The sequence below is a fragment of the Aristolochia californica genome, unplaced genomic scaffold, assembly GCF_029961685.1.
Source record: "Aristolochia californica isolate CCGP_79_NKW_82.1479 unplaced genomic scaffold, dmAriCali1.0.hap1 SCAF_2, whole genome shotgun sequence".
NCBI classification, from domain to species: Eukaryota; Viridiplantae; Streptophyta; class Magnoliopsida; order Piperales; family Aristolochiaceae; genus Aristolochia; species Aristolochia californica.
The window spans coordinates 43,124,665-43,148,174 of record NW_027181881.1 but is presented as its reverse complement, the minus strand read 5'-3'; the positions used below and the strand labels follow the sequence as shown (position 1 = coordinate 43,148,174).

Here is a 23,510-nt window from a genome sequence, read left to right as displayed (position 1 = left end):
ACCTTTTAGAATAAAGCATTGGACTCCATGAGATTTCCTGAGGCGTGTCTCAGCCTGGTAAAAGGGGTACTTTTGACAAGGATAGGGTGAGTTTTCGTTGCTACAAGACCATTCAAGGACGGATTTGAAGAGATGTGTATGAGATTGGAAATCTAACCCCGTGATGGAGTTAAATGGGGATGGATTGTTAGGGTGAAGGATTAGTAGGGCAAGTTAGAGAGGCAATACTGGGTTTCCCAAAACCTAACCCAGACCAACTTGTTGCCATCCTAATTATCTTCTTATCTTCCATATTCTCTCCCAAGCAGGCATGTCAATATTATCTTTTTATGTTAATGGCTAGAAAGAGGAGGGTGTCAAGGTGGTGCTTTGTCTGACATGATGCCTTTTGTATGTGAAGCCAGGGGAAAGACCTTGTCCCTCCTTTTCTTGATCAAATAGAAATGGAGGAAGGCTCTACCACCTCCCCCTTTTCTCTACTATCTCCTTTTTCTCCCCATTCCTTCTGCATGATTTTTTTTTCTTTTTTCTTCTTTGATAAGCTTCTTTAGTACTTGCAACATGCAAAAAAATATATCAAATGAGTATCAAAAATCACGTTTTCACTTGATCATGAGATTGGAAAACAACAAATTAGAGAACCTTCTCTATCCAATATTAATTAAATAAAAGTTTTTGTGTGTATTTATTGGAACATTTTGTACATGTGAGTTAGAAAAATCATTTTCTATGTGTATCCAATATTATTTATTGTTGTGCCACCAATCAAATGAAATGGACATATATATATATATATATATATATATATATATATATATAAGGTATATATTGTTATATGATGTTATTTTTTATATTTTTAAATATTTTTTAGTTGTTGTGAATTTACCTTACTATTTTACATTTTTACAAACTCAATTCACCTCCCTCTTCAGTGCCAACTTGGGCCAAAAAGTCATATTAAAGCTGGTACTCTAACATACAAGAATAGAAAGATTACATGGCTACTGAAAAGGTTCATATGGCTAAGGGCAGTCTACCAATCGCCCTCCATTCTTCAATGGCAATGACTATGCCTATCGGAATATTACGATGACATATTTCATAAAAGCTCAAGATTATGTTGGATGTATGTAGAGGATGGCCCCTTTGTTCCCATGAAAATGGAAGAGTGGAAAAAAGTGACTAATATAGTTAAGGAGATGACATTAAATGAAAGAACCCTATTAAAGGTTAACTCCAAAGCCATTAACATGTTTTGTGTCTTGAATAAAAAAGAGCTCACTAGAGTATCCTCTTGCAGAACTACACAAAAAGGTTTGAGAAAAATTAGAGATTACACAACCTGTGAAAATTTTGAGAGGAGACTAGTGATACAATTGATAAGCATTCCCAGTTGACTATCATTATTCATAGGTTGAATAATTTGCGTAAGAAATCTCTCTTAACTGATAAGATCATTCTCTCTCTTCTAGAATCTAGTTGATCTAATGCAATTAAGGTCAAGATTTAGATGCTATGAGAATGGATGAGCTTCTTGGGATTCTACTAACCTAAGGGATGGCCTCCAAGAAGGTTGAAATTAAAATTGACCCTAATCCAAATCATTAGCTCAAAACAATAGGGTCAATTGAAGAGGATGTCAAATTGAAAGCAAATGAGATTGTTATATATGATAGCTAAGAGACTAAGAGAATTCATGTGTAACCCAAACAAAAAAAATGAAAAAGTAGAATTTCAAAGAAAATTCTTTTGATACTAATAAGATGGACCCCATAGTTATTTATGAATGTCAAAAACCAATTCATTACCATACCAAGTACTTCAAATTGCAGAGATCCTCCAAGGACAAGAACTAAAAGAAAGCATCATCATTTGTTAGGTCCGATGAGGAATCAAGCTCAAATGATTTATAAAATTCGGTGAAAGAGGAAGCAAACATATGCTTTATGGCTATAAAAGAGTCATATCTTCCTCAAAATGAAGAAGATGAGATAAGTCTATCCGACTGTAGTGAATTAACTATTTTATTTAATGATGTGGGTAGACAATCTTAAAGCTTCGAAGAAGATAAATCTTGAGCTAGAGAAAATTTTGAAAACCAAAGATGAGGAAATAATAAAACTTGAGAAAGAAAATGTTGGGTGTAAAGATGAGATCAAGAGCCTAAGGGATGAGGAGTGGATTCATGAGAGGAAAAATTCTGATTTGGGTGATGCAATTTGGAGGATTTCATCTAAAAAATCTATGAGGAAAATGGAAAGAAATAACAAAAAGGAAAATTACAACCTAGAACAAGAGTATACTCCAATGTGGTTTGCCGTTATTGTAATAAATTTGCTCATTATGCATATGCATGTAGATCTAGGCTATGTCGCGCCCATAGTGTTAGTTGAGTTTGGGTACCAAGGGAACCTTAAACTTAACCCCCAATGTGGTATTAATGGGACCCAAAGGAAATGTTTGATCTTGTGAGTGTTGGTGTGCCTCTATGCCCAGACAATTAGGATGCAATAGATACTAGATAGTGGATGTTCAAGACATATGGCCAACGATTAGTGTCCATTATAGAGGCAATACCATTAGTATAATTATGAGGATCTGCAAAAGAAGTCAACCCTTCATCCCCAATTTGTGTACTATTATGTAGAAGGGCTCAAATAATTTATTTAGTGTGAGCCAATTTGTGAGAAAGGGAATAGTGTATTGTTTGAAAAGGACACACGTTTTGTTACAGAGAAAGAATGTGATAAAATTACTCTTACAAGAAATAACCATAAAAGTAGAAATATTTATGTAGTTGATAATCTTTAAACTCCTCCTACACCAAGTGCCTCAGTACCCGATCTAAGAATAGATAGTGGTGGCACAAGTGGTAAGTCCACATCTGCATGGATCTCATGAAAATTTAGTTAGGAAAGAGTTAGTTAAAGGTCACCCTAGCTTGAATAACTCAGAAGATATATTATGTGTCAGTGGTCAAGTTAGAAAACAAAAAAAAATAGTACAACCACTAGACATCTACAATTGATTCACGTAGACCTAGTAGGTCCATGAAGGGTAAACTACCCTTGCCAAAAATAAATTCACCCTAGTTGAAGTAGATAGCTACTATAAACAGATTCACATGGGTGTTCAACAAGGATGATACATTTGAAGCCTTTACAAATTGTTCTAAGGTTAACAAAGAAGAAGGTTGTTGCATCACCAAGATCAAGAATAACTCTAGAAATTTGAGAACAATCTTTTTGAGGAGTTTTCGATAAACTAAGGGTTATTGATTCTCTTTTGGCACACTAAACTTCAAAATAAAATGGTATCGTGGAAAGGATGTTAGGTATCTAGCTAATAGTCCAAAAGGTTAAGAGGTAATGAACCAACTAACACTCATACAATAGGAAGGACTCCACCAGACCACAACAATCCACCATGCCTTTGTGTGGTTGGTCACAATACTCACTCTAAATCGAGTAGCCCTTTTCATATACTTTGTGATAGGCTACACTTTGGTATCAAGTGGTCCTTCTCATAGGTTGCTCCACTAAGATTCAAATATGAGACATAGTGCTTGCTTCGATACCACTATTACCAAAAGCTTTAGAGTCGATGAAATATAAAAATTTGGCTCTTAAACCTATCTATACTGGCTAGGTTGGTCTAACCTAACACTCATACACTCGGTTGGGCCCAAAAAAATCTTAACAAAATAATATAATATTAATTAAGAGGTCTGGGGCCATCATTTATGATTAAAACCCACTAAAGGATTTTTGGTATGAAGTCATAGCTAAAGCATGCTATGTAGCCAATAGGATGTGTTTAAGGCCAAGTCTTAAGAAAACTTCTGATGAGCTATATCTCTGTACAACAAAAGTCATGGCTATCACATGTTATGTAGCCATTAAGGTATGTCTACCGCCAATTCTTAAGAAAACTCTTGATGAACTTTATTATGGTAAGACGCCGAATGCTTAATATTTTAGGGCACTTCATTGTAAAGTTTTTGGAAAGCTTGATGGTCGATCCAATGAAGATATATTTGTCAAGTGCCCAACTTATAATAAAATTATTAGTCTATAACAAGATGACTATGAAAATAAAGGAATCATTCAACATTAACTTTAACAAGTCAAATGTGTCCTCATCAAGTAATCAAGTTGCTCATAATAATTTTGATGAGTACAACATTGAAAAATAAACAAATCAAGTGTTAAAAAACAAGGCCAAACTTCAGCTTGAACCTTGAGAAGGTGAAGTTGAAATTATGTTCCAAATTACCTAAAGATTATTGGTTTTCTCCAACCAACCCAATGAAGAAATCATTGGTCATCCAAGTCAAAGAGTTAAAACCTAAAAGGGCCTCCAAGACTTTATGAGCCACTCAGACTTTGTCTTACAAAATTAAAATAAATCATTCTCCAAAGAAGAAACTAATGCAAGTTTTATTCTAGCTATGTAAGAAGAAGTGGTGTTTGGTCTCTTATATCTAGACCCAAAAAACAAAAAATCATTGGCACAATATGGGTTTTTAAGAAGCAAGATGAATTTGGTGTAGTTATGAAAAATAAGAAAAGATTGGTAGCAAATGCTTATAATCAAGTTATTAGAATTGAGTTTTATGAAACTTTTCTAGATTAGAAGCCATTAAAATCCTCTTATCACATGTCACAAAGGTTTTAAATTATTTCAGAAGGTTGTTCAGAGTACTCTTAAGTGGATTCTATGTCGAATAACCTCTTGTTTTATGGTATGAGAGTAAACAAACCATGAATATAAACTCCATAGAACTATATATGGTTTAAAACAAGCACCTCGTGATTGGTAAGAGTGGTTATAAAATTCAGCACAAAAAAAACTGATACATGTGGCAAAGTTGACAATACCTTATCTTCTAATAACCTCAAAATGATTCAATTATGGTTCGGATTTATGTTGATGACATCATTTTCAGTTAACAAATAAACAAGTTTGCAAAGAGGTAACTAACGTAATCCAAGGAAAATTTGAGATGAGTATGATGGATGAACTTAAATTTTTCCTTGGATTATAAGGTAAACAATTTAGAAATGATATTTTCATCAACCAATCTAAATATTTAGGGAATCGATAAAGATATTTGAAATGGGTAAACCCAAACTTATTAGCACTCAATGGTGGTGACTTTGAAGTTGGATGCTAATGCATTGGGCAAATCAGTAGAACAATTTTATAGAAGTATGATGGGGTGTCTCCTTTACCTAACTATACGCAGACTAGATATTATGTTTGTTATATGCCTATGTGCTAGATTTCAGTCAAATCCTAAAAAGTCTTACCTATAAGTGGTCAAAAAATATTTAAATAACTTCTAGATACATCCAACTAAGGCATTTTGTATTGATCTAGTGACTCAAGATTTGACTTATTTGGCTATGTCGATGTTGACTATGTCAAATGCACTAGTGGGAACTGCCTTTTTCTAGGAAATATGTTGATTTAATTGGGTTTTTAACAAACAACATTTTGTTGCTCTTCCACTATGGAGGTTGAGTACATTTCTACTAGAAGATGGTGTGCTCAAATCCTTTGGATATATAACAACTTGTGCACTATAGAGTGAAATGGAAAAGTCTCAATCTGATGTGACAATTTGAGTACCATCAACTAAAGTAAAATTCTAATTCATCTCTCTAGAACCAAACACATTAAAATTAGGCTACATTTCATAAGGGAATTGGTTCGATGAGGTGAGGTGCAACTAGAATTTGAGGCATTGAAAAACAGCCAGTTGACATCTTCACTAAAGCCCTTAGTTTCTATTTATAAATTCTACATAAAATTTAGTAGGAATAGAACTAGATATGAGTAATCTTCCTTAGTTTCTATTTATAAATTCTACATAAAATTTAGTAAGTTTGAAAACTATGAAAATTTGGTGTGCTAACATGATTTTTGAATGATTTTGAAGGGGTATGTATGGTTAATTTCACTTGAATAAGTTTTTCAAATTAAGAACAAAATCATAAAATGAAAAAAGGGGACCTTATTGGGTCAATCAAATATGTACTAGGTTAATTGGATGCAAAATAGCAACTCCTACGAGTTTACAATTCGACCGAATAAGGTATCAAGTTGACTAAAACTCAAAATAGAAACCTTCTACACCTTATAATCAAGTCGATCGAATGCTCATTAAGTCAACTAGATAACCTGAGCGATAAATTTACATTACGCACAAAACACCCAATTTTTTTTAAAAAAAACTTGTTTTTGAATTGAGTGAAAATCTCAAATTTAAGCAATCTCATACGGAACTCTCAAATTCAAGCAATTTTGAGCATTCCCTGTCCACTTCCATTGAATGATTTTTAGCATCAGGAAGGTGGTTTATCATTTTTCCTTCCCAGAGTTGTGGATTAGTCCAAAAATTATGAAAACAAAAAAGGCCAATGAAAAAGGTTCTAAGGAGGCCAATTCCTCCACATAAAAAAAAAAAAAAAAAGGCAAAGCATGTCGTGTAGAAAATTTTTTGAGGATTAGGAATCAAGTTGCAAGGGAAGCATAGGTTTAGGGAAAGTTTGTTAAGTTTGTCTAAAAGAAACCTTACTTCAATGGTATACTTTTAAAACTTTTCATGAAAATTTTGGAAGCTATAGGCTAAATGGCAATTCTAATCTTCCAAACTTCACAACATGAGCTTAAAAAGTGGAATTGAATCAAGCTAGACTTTATTATCATAAAGAAGATTGATTGTTAGGGCAATGGTTGATATTAAATTTAATCCTTTTGGTTTTATTGACAATAAAATATGTAGCTTGGACCTGTACTAGTAACACATTATTTAGTGAGATTCGACATAACCATTTTGGGGAAAGAACCATGGAAGATTCATGAAGCTCTTCCAAGATTGAAGAACTCAAAGTAAAAAAGTGTGTTACACGAAGACAAACAAAAGTAGAAAACTATGAAGTTGTAATTTTCCCATTTTTATGTAAAGGTCAGATTTTTCACCAAAATTTTATTTCATATGTCCTCCATATTGGACAAATCTAAGAAGCATGTAGGTTTTATTTAATAAAAAAACTTAAATTTAGAAAGAGCTAATGGGCAAATTCAAAAAATTTCTTACTCACTCGAATTCTTCAAAAAGCATTTTAGAAGGGTTATGAAAAATATTACATCAACACACTAAGCAATAGGTTGACCACATGAATTCCAATAACCCTTGGGGTTTTATTAGGTTGATCGACGTTTAATAGGTTGAACCAAAATTTTGGGGTTAGCAATTCAATTAGTTTTTGGCCAATTCAGTCAACTTCATATTCTATCAAGTCGATATAATGTACTAACAAACCAAGAGAAGTTAGTTTTTTCTTTAAAATCTATAAATAAATTATTGGACATTTATTTCATTTGATTGTTTCTCCAACCCATAAGTACTCAAAAGTGATATCGACCTCGAATCAAAGTGTCACAACTTGCGGTTTATAAAATCAAATGTTCTAAATGATCATTCTCTTTTTAGTTATCCAATTATCACTAGGGTTTAATGTTAGTATTGATTTTTTGTGTTTGATCTCTAAGTGTTCCACTTGCCTATATCATTTTACTATCCTATCATTTTGTGTTAATCAGAAAAGGCACTTGGAACTTGGGTGTGAGACTTTCAAGTCCATGTGATTGTAAGAACACAATTTGTCAACAAAAATTTCCCATGAAAAAAATAGTGAAGAAACAAATGAACTTTTCATCATAGCACAAAGAGTCCTTAAATTAATTTTCATATCGAGTCATTTTATCTTCCAACAATTCATCTAATTTTGGGTCAATCCTCCAGTAAAGCATCAGATCAAGCCCATATACAATAAGACTAATCAGTTGTAAACAACAAAAGTAACACCCACCTCCCTTACCATAAAATTTTGGACTATTATAATATATGGTTACTAAATGTGTTAATATGTGTTGTATAAATCAATGTGGAATGAGTGATTAAAAACACACATAAAAAGAGCCATCAATTACTCTTTTTTACATTGAAGATTTACATGGAGCTGACTTGGCAACTCCACATCAACTGAAGGAGACTGTAGTTATCCTCTATCCGTGAAAGATGCCACCAAATCCCTTTCGCTCAAGCAAGGAGGAGCATCTTTGCATGAGTGGAGGCAGGCATCGAGCCAAGTTAAATGACAAATCTGATCAAACCCAAAAAAACTAAAAATCTGACTTGAACCAAACCCATGTTTCACCCTAGTGTATAAGCAAAAGAGAGGATACAAACACAAAGCAGTGAAAGCCCACCTCCCCCTTGTGCTCTCTCTTGCACATGCACGGGAAGAGTAGTAGAGGAAAGTTGGCTCTCCCCTTCTTTGTTTGGAGAGGAGAGAGGGCTGAAGCTTTGCTTTGTATTTCTGCAAACATGGCAGAAAGTGGGAGGGGAGAGAGGGCCAAAGCTTTGTTTTGTATTTCTGCAAACATGGCAGGAAGTACGCTTCCACACCAATGCAGCTCTGAATTAATTACAATGTAAGAAACAAAAAAGACATCATATAGCGGGAAAATGGAGGCACCAGAACTTACCACGAATCATAAAATAATATTTCCATTTTAATTTTTTTTCATATTTACAATATTCATGTACCCGAGCCCAATTTTCTTATGTAACTTATGAAAAACAAGATTTCTTCAAAGCCCAAGAACATGGTCTGACTGTACAAAGAGAAATGTCCTAGTTGAATCTATTTCAAATGGTTCTTCTCCACTTTATAATCTTTTCAATATTCTCAGAAACTAGCACAGTTAAATTTCGATCCTCGCATCCAAGGTCCGGCCCAATTCTGAAATGGCATAGACATAATGAGTCAGAAGCTCAATGAAGAAAACAATCAACCTAAGTATCTCAGATTTAAAAGCTCAAGTGAATATAGGGGAAGGGGGGATTAGGAATGTAAAAGCTGGAAAGAAACAAAAATTAAATCCCCAGCATAAAGTAAATTCTTATGTCTATGCTCTCACCTGCTGTCAAGTGCTAGTTTTTGAATTTCTCTTATGGCTGAACTCGCTGCATATAGAGACATTTTGCCCACCTGCGTGGAAATTCATAAGTTTGTACAGCTCCTATACAGAGTTAAAATTAAAGATTAAATTGACAACAATAAACTTGAAAAGGCCAACCTCCAACATTTGGAGCTTAGCTTCATGATCATTTGGGAGGCGACGGATATCTTGAGCCAGGCGTACAGATTCTCCCAAGCTCTCAGGAGACAGGAAATCAAGACCCAGTTGAACATTAGACTGAAAACACAAACAAGGGACATTAAATTCCAGGGGAAGTAACTTCCGGAAAAGTAATTCAACAATAACAATACATGAGAGGACCACAATCACTAAATCCTCACCCTGAGATTTCTCATCTGGAAAGCACATCCAGCAGGGATAAAAACAGCGTCACATATATCTTGATGAAATGTCCATGGCTCTATTTCTGGAGAGATATTGTACCATTACTTCTGACTAGACATAAATAACTACAAAGAAATACAAATAAAAAATAATACAGGTCCAGGAATAAAGAAAGATATTGGACAGTTCAAAATCATTCCCCAGTATTGAAGAATTTTAAAAAGCATCACTAGCCAAGATCAATAACCAGTACATTTTTGTCTAAGCAACCAAGTGTTGAAGTTTGTGCATACAACCATTATGAGTTTGTGCACATGATGGCTTTATAATTTCTAAATGACATGATTTTATTTCACTACATTGTAGCCAAAAAGGTTAACATAAAATCCTAAAGAAAAAGGAAATTGCTAACTACACATGTACAGACTGTTGTTCCACCCATATAGTGTCAAGCCAAATCATTATAAAACAGTGTTTTATCCTCCCCCTCCCCTCTCACCCCCCCTCCAAATCCCCTCCCTTCCTCCCACTGTCCCACCCTCCTTGCACTTCTCTTACTCTTCTCTTTCCTTTTTTTTTCTATTTACCTCCTTTCTTCTCCATATGTTTTTACGGAGATGCAGCTGCATTTCAGGATCTATCTCCAGTGGCAGAGTGGCTGTTCTCTAGCATGCACCACAGTGGATCCTGGTGGCAGGGATAATGGACATGGGGAAGGAAAAAAATAAAAGGAAAAATTAAAAATAAACAAGGAGAAGACAGAAATAGACAAAGAAGCCAATTGCAAGAGAAGAGGGCAGAAGGAGAAAGGAGAAAGGTTTAGGCTTTTTCAACAGGGATATCCGATGACATGTCATGGCACATGGTTGTCATGTCATGCCACATCATGTGACACAATCAGTACTGAAAAATAACACACTTTTCTTAACAGCATAGTCTGCATACTTAAACAAAGAAAAAGAAAACACCAATTTTTCATGTACAATTCAAAACAAAAGAACACATGCTTATCAGTCAAAGAAGACATTGAACAAGCAAAAGACAACAACAGCTCCTTACCATATTCCACCTTCAGTCGCTGTATATGATCTCTATTCAGGAAAACAGCTTGATCATGAACAGGATGCACACCCTGAGATCCAAACAATACAATAACATAGCAAACAGTTGAGTGAACCACCTAAGAAGACAGATATACCAAATGATAGCAGAAAACTCACAGAAGCATCCACAGAGAGTCCTGCAACTTCAAAATCTCCCCAGTGGATTCTCAAATACTCATTTAGCTTTGGAATATCCTGACGACGGAAAATATCCCAAAGAGCTCCTGCATGATTTTTCTTTGAATCGATAGCGTCATTGTCATTCTCTTTATGGGAAATATCAATTTCCTGCATTTCGTCTGAAGTGATGGCAGTTATGTTACACATTTCGCCTTCCATGATATCATCTTTTTTGGCATTCAACTCCAGCCCACATTCAACTTCTTTATAGTATTCATTTGAAGCCACATCTAGTGATTTACCCTTCTCTTCCACAGTTTGGCCAGAATCTCCTGTATGCCCGCCTTCAAGTAATTCTTGTTCATTGATTGATTCTGGTTCATTGGTTTCCCTTAAAGTCTCCTGACTCTTGAACCTTGCCTGGCTCCAACCTTGTGACTTTATTCCAGATGTGTGCATCAATAGGCAAACCTAGACAGACATACAAAGCTATACAATAGTAAATGGTAAATTTGGAATGACTAAGGAACAAAAAAAAAAAAAATCTAATAAAAGAAAACTCCATTATAAATGAAGCCTTTACAAAGAAAAGCAAGACTTAGTACAAATTTAGCAAAGGAAAAGAAATATCATTCTCTCCCTCTCCTTCCCCTTCTCCCCAACTTAAATTTATCCTAGATAGATTATGACACCACTCGGTTGTCATAAACATCCTACTCTAGTTCAGTCACAACAAATCACTTTTAAGGTTATCTAAAGCTGTGAAATTTTGGATGACTGATTCTTGACAAAATGTTTTTTTATGGGCATTATACTTATGGTGAGCCAAATTTAAACTTAACTATCACTTTTTTTAATGTTGATTAGACATGCATGACATCCCTAAACCTCATGTGACTTGAACCCAAGACGTCCCAAATGCATGACAATCCACAGAGACGCAGAAACATAACTAGAAGGAAAGAATGAATTCCATTGACATATTGAACATAATCTCAACTCATCAGCTTCTAGATATATGCAACCACATTTTATATTGCTGATGAAAGAAATAGAAAAAGTTATAATGAACTAGCATATAAATGCAGTAACTTTCAGAAGAGAAAAAAAATAACATACAGATAAAGTATCACTTAGAAAATTTCTTTTTCTTCAGCACTCAGTAGTAGAGATGCAAACAAGAATTCACAGATGACATCCACGAATATATTAGCAGAGTTCCCAGAAGATGAATAAATGATTTATGACACACCTCTGTTGGATGAAAATGAAATTCCATCAAGCATTCATCTCTCAAAGAGCAAACAAGGAGAGAAGTTCAAATAGACGAACACATTTGAACAATCAGCACTATCAGATTTGGTTCTTCAAACATGATGCTTCTATTTTGTGATTTTGTGCTTAAAAAAGTAAGATGCTGTTTTGATGAATTCAGATAAAAGAAATGTACTATAGTTCATCATTTTGTACAGCAAATCTTCTTGTAATCATTAATATACACAGAGGATTACTTCAGAGAACAATGCGTTCCAAGATTTCATTTTGCTCAACATTTTCACAAAGTACCTTATCTAGGCAGTAAAACTGGTTAAAGAAAACCATAGAATAGCCAATGTTTGATAATGTTCCATACATTTTTTATTTATTTTAGACAAGGATAATATTCCGTGCAATAGCTTCGAATCTTTTAGCCTTCGAATTTTGAGGACAAGAAAAACAGAGAAATAAATATCAAACATGCACTTACCACATCACCCATATTCACATGGAGGTTGATCACAGAATCACCTCTACCAAGTTCTTCTGATGCCCCATACGCAATAAAGAGTTTAGGTCCCACATCAGCTTGCAAAGAATCATGAGGCAATTTTGCAGCAAGGTTTAGAAGACCCCATTTGGAATGGATGTACTCAAGCAAAGGTAATTTGCTTAAAAATTCAGGTCTCTGGTAGTACAAGAACTCTTCCAGGGCACGTGGGTGAGGCCAGTCTTTCAATTTCAACATATGACGTTCACCATCTCGGCCTAAGCATCCTTCAGAATATCCTTCAATGAATTGATCAACTTCAATATCAACCTGACAAGTACAATGTACCATCAATAGATCACAAGAAGACCCACAAAGGATTCAAAAAAAGTTTCCCCATCACTTCTAAAGTGATTCTCTTTCAGTCTCAAGCTTTCCTGAATGAGCGTACTCATTTCATGACAAGATCACCGCCACATTATATATGTCAAGAAACATTAGTTTGTATGTTGGGAGCTTTTTGTCAGTGAACTCTGAAGTCCTAATTTTCAGTTATATGCTGGGGGTACTTTCATAACTAAATACATCTTTTTTAGGAAAGGATGATTTCATTAAGCCCAAAAGCAAGGACTACAAAACAGGGGAGTCACTAATAATGAGGGATTGGAGGGAGACCCCTTTTTAGCAAGGGAGTCAACCAAGCTGTTGGCTGCTCTAGCAAATATGATTCCAATTACAAACACAAGAATTTACAAGCTCCAAGATTTCAAAATAACAAGACTAGCATCACCAGGGAGGCTCTTTCTCTACAAAGCACGAATTGATCGCACATTTTGCAACACCCTCAATGAGAGAGAGCCCTGAAATTTGTGTCTGAATACCAAAAGCCCATACTGTAATGCCTAAAGCTCAACAATTGTGGAATCAGTAACACCAAGGGGACCCGCATAAGAAGCCAAGATGACACCCAAGTAATTTCTAAAAACACCCCTAAACCCTACAGGTCCCAATTTCCAAGAGGAGTCGTCCAATTTTAGTTTTGCAATGTTAGGCTCTGGTTTCCAGGCTTCAACCAGGGAGGACTGAAGTGAGATAAGCAAGAAATTTGATACCAGGTGCGCCTAACAAGATCACTCTTGACCACATAGAAAATGGAAAGAGTACCAAGCCAAGTAACAACCTAGTATAGAGTTTTTCAGCAGCTCTCAGCCATGGAGACCCATCGTTCCGGCAAACCCTCCTATTCCTCTCATTCCATATACTTCAGGGAATACTAGCAAGACAAGCTTGAGACATGATCTAACGAAAAGTAGGGAGTTTGTGGCCGGCACCAAGCTGAATGCGATTGAGAGATAAGCAGGCAAACAAACTGGAATCTGAAACCTGCACCCTGACATGGAACCTTTACTTGGACGAATGGGTGACAACCTCCTATTCTCTCCAAACTTGATCAGTTTTTTGCTAATTTCGAGATGGCTCCAAATCCGCATAAATACCTCCGGTAGAGTTCTCAATTGAGCATGCTCAGCCCACTGGCCAATCGTTATTGACACCAATCCCAATCTTGTGGTCGCTAGCCCTTCCAGTTCGAGAACAGTTGGCTATGGGACCTAAATTTTGATGCAAGCTAGTCTTCTAATCATCGGACTGTTGCTGCTAGTCTAAAGGATTCCCTCCTCAACCGAATCTCCAAGCTCGACCTCCTTGAGGAGCAAAGGTCTCACTCTATCCCAGAACTCTCTCTTCACAATGAACTTTCCTGTGAATTCCAAACATTGTCCTACAATGAAACCATCCACTGGAAGCAACAGACCAGGTTTCGTTGGTTGGTTGATGGAGATGGAAATACAAAATTCTCCCACTCCAGCGCTTCTGCCAAGAGGAGAGCTAACCGTATCACCTCCCTCAACATTGAGGACCAGGTGAGATCGGATAGACTCTTGATCACTAATGCCATTGTGATTTTTTTTGCAGAACTAAACACCAAGGAGCGATTTAGTCGTCCTACTGTTCATGACCTTTGATACCAACATATCAACAACTAGACTGCTGTCAAGCTCAAACTTCCCTTCTCCCTTACCGAGATTGATATTGCTGCTCTCAGGATGCCTACAGACTGTGCCCCTGGGCCTGATGGCTTCAATGGAGAATTTTACCGCCATTGCTGGTAGACTATCCACGAAGATGTGTACGATCTCATCAACAACTTCCATCAATGTGACATTACTTACCGGGCCTTGGGAGCTTCATTCATCGCTTTGGTGCCTAAGAAGGTCAACACTAAGTACCCTCAAGACTTTAGACCCATTAACCTCACCACCAGCACTTATGAAATCATTGCCCGACTGTTGACCAACTAATTTTAAAGTGTCCTACCTCAAATTATTCACCTCATGCCAGAGTGTCTTCATTCGTGGACGAAACATCCTTGATTTAGCAAAGGTTGTGCACTCGACACTTTCAAGCACTCCAAGTTGCCCAGATTTGCTCTCAAACTCAACTTTGAGAAGACATTTGATCATGTCAATTGGAAGCTCCTTAACTCTCCTCGATAAAATGGGCTTTAGTACTTGTTGGCGATTTTGGATGCACAGTTGTATATCTTCCACCTCCTACTCGGTTTTGGCGAATGACGTCTCTTATGGCCAATTTCAAAGCACCCGTGGGATCCGTCAGGGGGATCCCCTTTCGCCTTTTCTTTTCACTATCGTTGTTGAACACCTCTCCATGATGGTCCATCACGCCAAGCACATTGGCTAGCTCTCACCAATCTCAAATCAGCTACATCAAGAAATTGCTATTCTATAATATGTTGATGATATGATCCTTTTCGGGGAAGGCACCAAGGAGCAAATTATCAAATTTAAAGTGTTGTTAAACCTCTTCGATCTCTCCTCTGGCCAAAAAGTCAATTGGGCTAAATCCTCAATCATTGGTTACAACATTACGCTAAACAACCTTCACAGCATGGCTTCCTATCTTAGCTATAAAATCGCTAATTTGCCCAGCACCTATCTCGGTCTCCCGCTATTAGATTGCTCCCCAAATAAGCATTGCTGGAATCCAGTCATTGAAAGAATGGAGCGTCGCCTAGCAACCTGGCGAGGCAAGTTTCTATCTATGGTAGGCAAACTCTTATTAAATCCTGCCTCCATGGAATTCCAGCTATTTTTTATCCCTCTTCCATTGTCCAGTTGTTGTTGCCAAACGGTTAGAGTTTTTGAAGAAAAGATTCCTTTGGGGTGGCCCCAACGGAGAAAGATGTTGATGTTTGCTAACCATCTCACCTCGGCGGTCTCGGCATAAGAAGTATCTCGGGTACCAACTCTGCTCTCCTACTCAAATGGCTGTTGAGATTCAATACTTCCCCCTCACTGATACGGCGTTCTCTGGTTGCTACCAAAGCCTGCCAGTGAGAGGGATGGTGGTTAGAGGGGGGCAGCAGGTATCTTCTCTCGCCGATTTGGAGAAAGATGTTTCTCTTCCTTCCTGGTTCTCCGCTGCTGTTAAATGCTTTGTTGGAAATGGTCTTTAGACAAAAAATTTGATTGACTGGTGGCTAGGCGATAAAATGTTGATGGTCTCCTTCAACACGCTTTCTGGTCTCTCTAACCTCCCCACGGCATCAGCTGCTGATGTTTGGCAGCATTCCGGAAATTGGAACTTACATTTCCAGAGGGGTCTCACGGATGCCGAAGCTATGGAAGCCTCTCGTCTGCTATCAAACCTTGCGAGCGTCAAACGCAAAACCTCAATTCCGGATCAGCTTATTTGGATTCCTTGCCCAAAGAGTTCCTTCTCAGTGGCTGCTGCCTACAACTATCTCCGTGATGACAATTCCACTCGCTCCAGCCACCCTGCAGCCTTAGTTTGGTCCCTCTATGCTGCTCCTTGAACCAAGTTCTTCACCTAGTGTGCTTGCAGAAACAAGATCCTTACTAGTGACAACTTGCTCAAGCACGGAGCTCCAATTTTGGATCTTTCCTGCCCCTTTGGCCACACCTCTCCATAATCTACCAACCATGTGCTCCTTCACTGCCACCTCGCCCACGAAATCTAGACCAACCTCCTAAACAGGGATGGTATCCAACACTGCATCACTAGTGACTTCACTTCTATGATCAGCTCCCTCATTGGCTCTCCGCTTCCAAAGCTTGGCTGAATGCTGATCTCCAGCTACACCGGGCACATCCCTTGGGCTCTCTGGAGAAACAAAAAGAAATTTCAGCTTAAAACTTTCAGCGCCCCTGTGCTCGCTGATTCTATTGCTGGCCAGATCTCCTTTTGACTCCTCATGAAGAAAGAATTCCTCCACCTTCGCAACACTCATCTTCGTGGAAATTGGCAACTTGTTGCTGCCATGTTTGGCACCACACGTCCCCCTGCCAACTTCTTTAAGTTGAATTTTGATGGCAATGCAATTGGATGCCTAGGTCTTGCCAATTTTAGTGGTATCATTTATTCTGGTGATGGCAAACTCCTTCTCTTATCCGTTGGCCCCCTTGGCATTTTGGACTCTACCTCGGCTGAACTTGCTAGCCTCTACCACGTCCTCGTCATTTTCCGTGACCGTTTCTCAGGTTCCCTCAGGTGATCATTGACTGGTGCGCAAAGTCCAAACTCGCACGTGGAGACATTGGGATATTTTCTTTGATATTTGTACCATTACCTCTTCCCTAGATTGTACTTGGGCACATGTGCCCAGATCAGCCAACCACCTTGTGGATTCTCAAGCTAGATGAGGCACATCCCTCCAAACCCTTTGATGTGTTGGGAACATCCCCACCCCTCCTCTCTTAGGTTGTATCTTTTCTTTGGCTTGTCTTAATAGATCTAGTTGGCAAACGAGGCATCCGGCTAGGGACTTGAATTCCGCAATGAATAAAATTATCCTTGTTGAGAATTTTTCAGTGAAAAGAGCACTTCAAATGAAGAATTTAGCCTTGGGAGGACAAGTGTCCAAGAAGACACGGCAAAACATGGAAAAGCATTCGCTGATGTTAGTGTTGCATAGCATGAAGCAACAGTGGATGAACAGTGGGAATCCGGACGCCAGATAAGCCTATCAAGATGATTATGCATTATAAATTCTTAGCATAGTTGCTTCATCAAATTACTTACTTCAACAACCTCCCTACCGTCTAGCTCACATCTGAAGAGCTGGCTCCACTTAGAGATGTTGAATGAAGCATTGATGAGAATATTGGATAGGAGAGCATCCTGCGAGATTGAAGAGTAATGGAAATTGATCTTTTAGAGGTGCGTCACAAGACCAAGTATCTAGCCAAAAACGTAGACAAGAGCCATCTCCAGGAAAGAATCTGATGTGGGAGGTCAAGTGACTGAATTTTTTATGAAGACTGTTTTAATAGATAATCGATATGTTGGGGGGTCAGCTTTTAGCTTGCAGGAATCCTCTCCAATGGTTGCCGCAGATTTCTTCTTCTCCCCTCTCTCTATTTTTCCCTTTCTTGTTTCTCTTTTACCGCACACTCTATCAATTTTCTGTCTTCCTCTTCCTTCATTTCCTGATTTTACAATATATAGTATAATGGAAAAATAAAGTCATGTGCTATGATTCACCACTCAATGATGTCAAGCATTGTCTGAGTCATCCTACATGGATTATAGTGAGGCTGAAAGCCCGAGTGGACCCCCAAGCCAGACAGAAAATGCTAACCAGGAAATTAACCAAATCAGACAGCCTGGTTCACCTACTCACCTATAGTTCAGCTAGTTCACCTGTATAACAATCATTTACTGTGAGATTCATGTTACAGGCTGTAATTACTTCTTTCAGAAGATGTAGCTAATTTAGCAAAAACTGTATATGATACTATCATGGGAAAGTTACAACTAACAGACACTGATCTTTCTTAGACACTACTAACATGACCATGTGTTTGTCAATTGTCTTTATAATATAATACACAAAAAAATAATGACATTGTTACTACCTTTAGTATGATTTCTTTTAAGTGACTCAAACCACTAATACCCTATAACACACAAGAAAACAATAACATTTATTAATACCATTAGTATGATTTTCTTTAAGTAATTCAAACCATTAATTACCCTTTGAGTCATGAAGGGACCCAAGCTTCAAATCGAAGAAAAGAACTGAAAATCTTTAATCTAATGGATCCACATAATTTAAATTGATGAGCAAACAATGATCTCTAAGTCATGAAAGCCACTAGCTCATTTAATTTCAGCATCACATTGTAACTTATCCAGATTGAATAAATAGATAGAATTTATAGGATTTACTACTTTTTCAACATGATAGATTTTTTTTCTTTTGAAATGAACATGATAGATATATTTGCTTTGCTCAGTATTGCTATTTTACCAGTATAGTCAATAAAAGAGGGAAAATATTGCATTATTAGTTTAGATTTACTTTTTTCAATGTTTTTATAATTTTTTCATTTTTTTAGGTATGTTGAAGCCACCTGAACTTAGTAATAAGTTAGCCTCTCCGGATTATCCAAAACAATGTCAAACAGAGAATACAACTCAATTTCAGATCCCAGTTAAGGGTCCTATTTTGCGAATGCTGCTCTACACAGCTAGCACAACTTCCTTCAGCCTTGTAGACATATAAAAGGTTATCACAATTTGTTTTTTGAAGATGTTATGAATAAAAGGTTATCACAATGAGTTAGTGTATGATGACCATCAGGATCTCAGAAGCCTACCTCTGACCTGTCTAAGCAGTCAACGACCTTCGGAATGCCATTGCCTTCTTTAATATAATCCTGCACTGTTTCCTGGATTCCTCTCCATAGAACTGTTGGTTCCCAACTAGAAGTCAACAAAAAGTCGGCCATATGCTTCACAAGAATTGGTTCACCTCTATGCCAGTGTGTCTGAAAATGACTGATGCCATCAAGTTTGATATCTTGAGGTGCAGGGCAATACACATAATTATCATTGCTATCCTTTCTAAGAGCAGCTTTGAGAAATTTAGTATCAGATATTTCTGACAACCCAGAAGCCATTGCCCCACTGCATGCAAAGCATGATTGGGGCCCAGTCATACTACAGATGCTACAGCCATTAACCATTTCCTCCGCATTTTTAACCAACTTGGCAACCCAGTTCATTTTGAAAATTCGCCGCAACAACAATGACTGGCATCCACAGCCACCAGACTCTTTTGGAGGACATGGGATACTACCATCACTATCGGGCTTCCAGTCAGGAAAGGCATGTGACAACTCAATTGCATCTGCTGATCTAACGGTTTCAGGTAACTGTGGCAGTGTTGCTGCCGCAGGTTCAACTTCATCTTTTACTATTTTCTGACTTTCTGATAGTTCTGCCATCTCACTTGCAAGAGAAGCTTGTCGGAGATCATGGCAACAAGTGAGACACAAATCATATACGCAACTTGGACAGTGACGATGATAATCAATAATCGGCACTTTACAACAGTCGCTGCAAACAAAGTGGATGATGGACTGTTAGCAAAGAATGCAAAACCTCATGCTCTGACTGTCAAATAAATAGACACAAAGGCACAACAATATTTGGGAAGAATACCAGCACATCTGCTCATCGGGATGTATCTTTGCCCTGGGAATATCTGTCTTGACACCTGAAAGGATGCAATAAGTGAAAAAACCAGATGCAGACTTCTAAACTAGATGTTCAAACCCCTCCAGAATCTTCACCCATGAATATGCAGTATAACAAAGAAACACTAACAGCAACAGGACCATCGGAAACACTTACCACGAGCCCTAGTCTCAAGCTCCAATTCAAAGGACTGCTCTAAGTGAATTTGTTTGATGACAGGAAGAACTAAGGACAGTAGACGATGCAGATACTGAAGTTTATCTCTGGGAGCAATCTCTCGTATCCTTAACTGTGAAACATTTACTTAATAAACAACAGATTAACAGCTTAAGTTCGTGATAAGCATTAGCAATAAATTGTTACTAGGTGCTTAATTTTGTTCATAGAAAAACCTTAATCAAACTGTCTGGATGGAAGCAGGCTTTGCAAGTACAAGCACCACGGCATGCAGGGCAGGCCCTTTGGATCTCCTCCATGGAGATGTCGGGGTACCTGAAAACACAGCAACATAATGGGTATGCTACTGACCCAGTCTTATGCTAGTGTATCTATGTTACTAACTACCAAAACCTACACATCTACAACAATACCGTTTAGAAATGCAGCCATCACAGTAACCTCTTTTATCGCATTCCAGACACCAGATAACTGTTGCTCTATCAGTCCTCCGACACTGATGACAAGTTTGTGTACCGGTTTCAGCAGACGAACCACTACTTTTGCTAGATTGATCCTGCGATGCAGATCAGTTTTGTATAACTTCTTTTAAGAATATCTGCTGGAATAGGAGGGGAAAAAAACACAAACATCTAGAAGAAGAGGCATCAACTCCCCTAGATACATACAAGGACAACCAAACTGTAAAGACATGGAGATCACACCACTAACCCCTAGATTGCTGCCACAAGATTTCTTCTGGCTTTTGCCTCTTAATGAACCTGTAGCTGAAGTAGGCTCCCGATAAGCAAAATTTGGATGGTTTTCACCATGAATATCTCTAGATGAGTCATCAGTAACCTTTTGAAAATTTTGATTAGATAAGCTTTTCATAGCAACTCTTCCGGGAGAATACAATGGCTGCCTTGTGGAAGACTTCTCCTTGTGCTTCTTAATGGACACAGAAGTCTGATATTCTCCATCATCGCTATTCCCAAGGGATACATCACCTTCGTCAGTCTTGCTCTCCAAATACATATCACCTTCGTCTATTGATTTTCTCTTGGTCTTCTTGAGACTGGCTCTCATTGCAGAATTTGCAGCCCTCTTCTTTGCCTGAATGTAATGCTTCTCACACACTGTCTTATCGGGCATAGATAAAGCACTGCATCTCCATTGCTTTCCATCAGACCTTTTGCAACGCAAATCTTCAGGAATTCCCACATTATCATCGATATTATTTGATCTTGAAAACTCCATTACACTTGAAAGCAATAACGAGCTTATTCCAAATAAACCAGATTAATTCAAAGTAATCAGGTCACTGGAAGAAATATAAAAATAAGCATGCGTAACTTAGCCTCATCTGAGCTCAGCAGGCCCTCATTATGAGTTCAACTTTGACCCAACTGTCTTCATATTGCTATAATTTTATTACAGATAAACCTGCAGATCAACAGTGAGAAGTTAATTTTGTCAATATGCTAGAGAATCAAATTCAAGAAAACATAAAAAATAATATAGAACTCAGTTTAAAGAAAGAACAAATGAAACAAGAAACCTTCTAGAAAAATTAAAAATATGGCAAATGCTGATAATCGAGCAAGTTAATGGAAACTATCTGCAAGTACCAATAAAAAGATTTTGATACCAACTTTTGTTCAGAAAGTAGAATCAGATACCACAATGTTCTATGCTCATCCACATTCGTGTAGAGTGTCTTCTTTCTTTTTTCATTGTTTGGGAAGGCTTCCCCCCTTGTAATCTGCTCGTTTGAGCTTTCTCTTAATAAAATTCAGCATTATTTAAAAAAAAATATATATAGAGAAAAATATTTACATAAAAATTACTTTCAAAGACGAACGAAGTAAATCAGAAAGGACAAGAAATGTCTTTAAAATGCAAATAACTATTCACAAGTTTAAAATACCAAACATTATCTACGACTACCAATGCTTTTGTTCTGTGAAAAGAATAGCCAATGCTTTTCTCCACTGCACCAATTAAATTCTTATATGTTATCCTTATCAGCAACTTATAAGATAACTTATTATAATAGTTGGATGTCAAAAATGCTCTTCTAGATAGTGCTATACTGAAGAGGTTACTATGGAGCATCTCTAGGTTTTGTTGATCAAAAGGAATCAGCAAAGTTTTGCAAACTGGAAAAGGCCAATTATGAGATAAAATAGTTTCCTCTTTATCAAAAAAAAGAAAAAAAAGAAGATAAAATAGTTTCCTCAAACATGATTTGAGAAAGTGCAATGTCCTTTCTAGATATATTTACATTCATATTGATTGTGGGGTCTTTTGGTATACAAAAAGACTGGATCAATCACTTTCAATTTCTAAATATCAGCTAACACAAGGCACATGCAAGATACTCCAAATACCCATCAAACTGAACCCAAGTGTTATGAACCATGACAGTGTTAGGAGCAGGGCTAGATTTTGTAACTGAGTCGGTTTAGTTTTTTGGGTCATAGACAAACCAGTCTGGTCCACTTAATAAGACCTCTGTGCAGGTCAATGTGTAGAGAAGTAACAAGAGTATTTTTAGTAGTTTAGTAGGGGTCAACAAGGGATTTAGAGAAGTCATTTAGACAGTAGGTTAAGCAGGGACAGTTTTGGAATCTAGGAAATAAGGGAATTGGGGTAAGCCTATGCGGGCTACAAATACATGCGTTCTCTTGAAATTAAAATTAAGCAATGCTGACACAAACTGGGTTCTTAGCCTTGAGGCGATTGAAACCCGGTCCATAAAGGTCAAGTTATCCCACATGCCCATACTATTTCTCCCACCCTCCAGTCTCCCTCTCCCCCATGACCCTATGTCCACTTCCCTAACTCCCTCTCAACTTCTACCATCCCTATAGCACCAAATCTTTCCCTCTCTTTTTCTTCCAACCGACCTGACTTCTCCATTGAATTCTCTCTTCCTTCACATTCTCACTCTCTATCCCCTACATTGCATGCCAAGTTCACATGCCAAAACAACCTCTTTTACCTTCGAGTAAAACCCCAGTAACCATGAACTTGTCAACCTCAGATTAAGAAGCCCATAATGAACCATGGAACCAATGGCTTGACACACCCACAAGATTTCATTGATCATCCAAGAAGAAATGAAAGGTGAGTTGACGAGTTATCTTATCGCAACTAGAACAGACATGATTTTCATTGCAGTGCAATTAATCAGCCTACAAATTCCCAAAGAAGCTCACATTAGAAGGATCTATTCATCATAATTAAATGGTTGAAAAAAGCAACAAGTTAAGGTATATTCTACAAATACCAAAGGCCATGATGACATGGTTGCATATTCTCACACAAACTGGGCGGGACATCCTTCGGATAAGAGGTCAATCAACACAGAACGATTCTAGTGAAAGCTTTTCAGTGTGTCTCAAGAAGTC

The 23,510-nt window shown here is 37.5% G+C and overlaps 1 protein-coding gene across 1 annotated transcript; it reads right to left on the bottom strand.

Moving 5' to 3' along the window:
• Positions 1-8,564: 8,564 nt before the first annotated feature.
• LOC137955626 (E3 ubiquitin-protein ligase JMJ24-like) lies at positions 8,565-21,531 on the bottom strand. Its single transcript, XM_068802646.1, has 13 exons — positions 20,827-21,531; positions 20,529-20,671; positions 20,331-20,430; positions 20,095-20,227; positions 19,903-19,957; positions 19,056-19,797; positions 12,352-12,681; positions 10,602-11,075; positions 10,441-10,513; positions 9,378-9,463; positions 9,154-9,273; positions 8,995-9,065; positions 8,565-8,816 (listed from the first exon to the last, which is right to left on the bottom strand). Exons 1-13 carry the CDS (start codon positions 21,352-21,354, stop codon positions 8,723-8,725), a joined length of 2,949 nt encoding a protein of 982 aa, XP_068658747.1. The 5' UTR covers positions 21,355-21,531; the 3' UTR covers positions 8,565-8,722.
• Between the last annotated feature and the right edge of the window lie 1,979 nt (positions 21,532-23,510).

Excerpts from the sequence above, each read along its gene's own strand:
- LOC137955626 (XM_068802646.1), bottom strand. The coding sequence starts at position 21,354 with ATGGAGTTTTCAAGATCAAATAATATCGATGATAATGTGGGAATTCCT. Across the intron at positions 19,798-19,902 it reads CCCGATGAGCAGATGTGCTG|CGACTGTTGTAAAGTGCCGA; the intron begins GTATTCTTCCCA and ends CTTTGTTTGCAG. Across the intron at positions 9,066-9,153 it reads CTAAGCTCCAAATGTTGGAG|GTGGGCAAAATGTCTCTATA; the intron begins GTTGGCCTTTTC and ends ATTTCCACGCAG.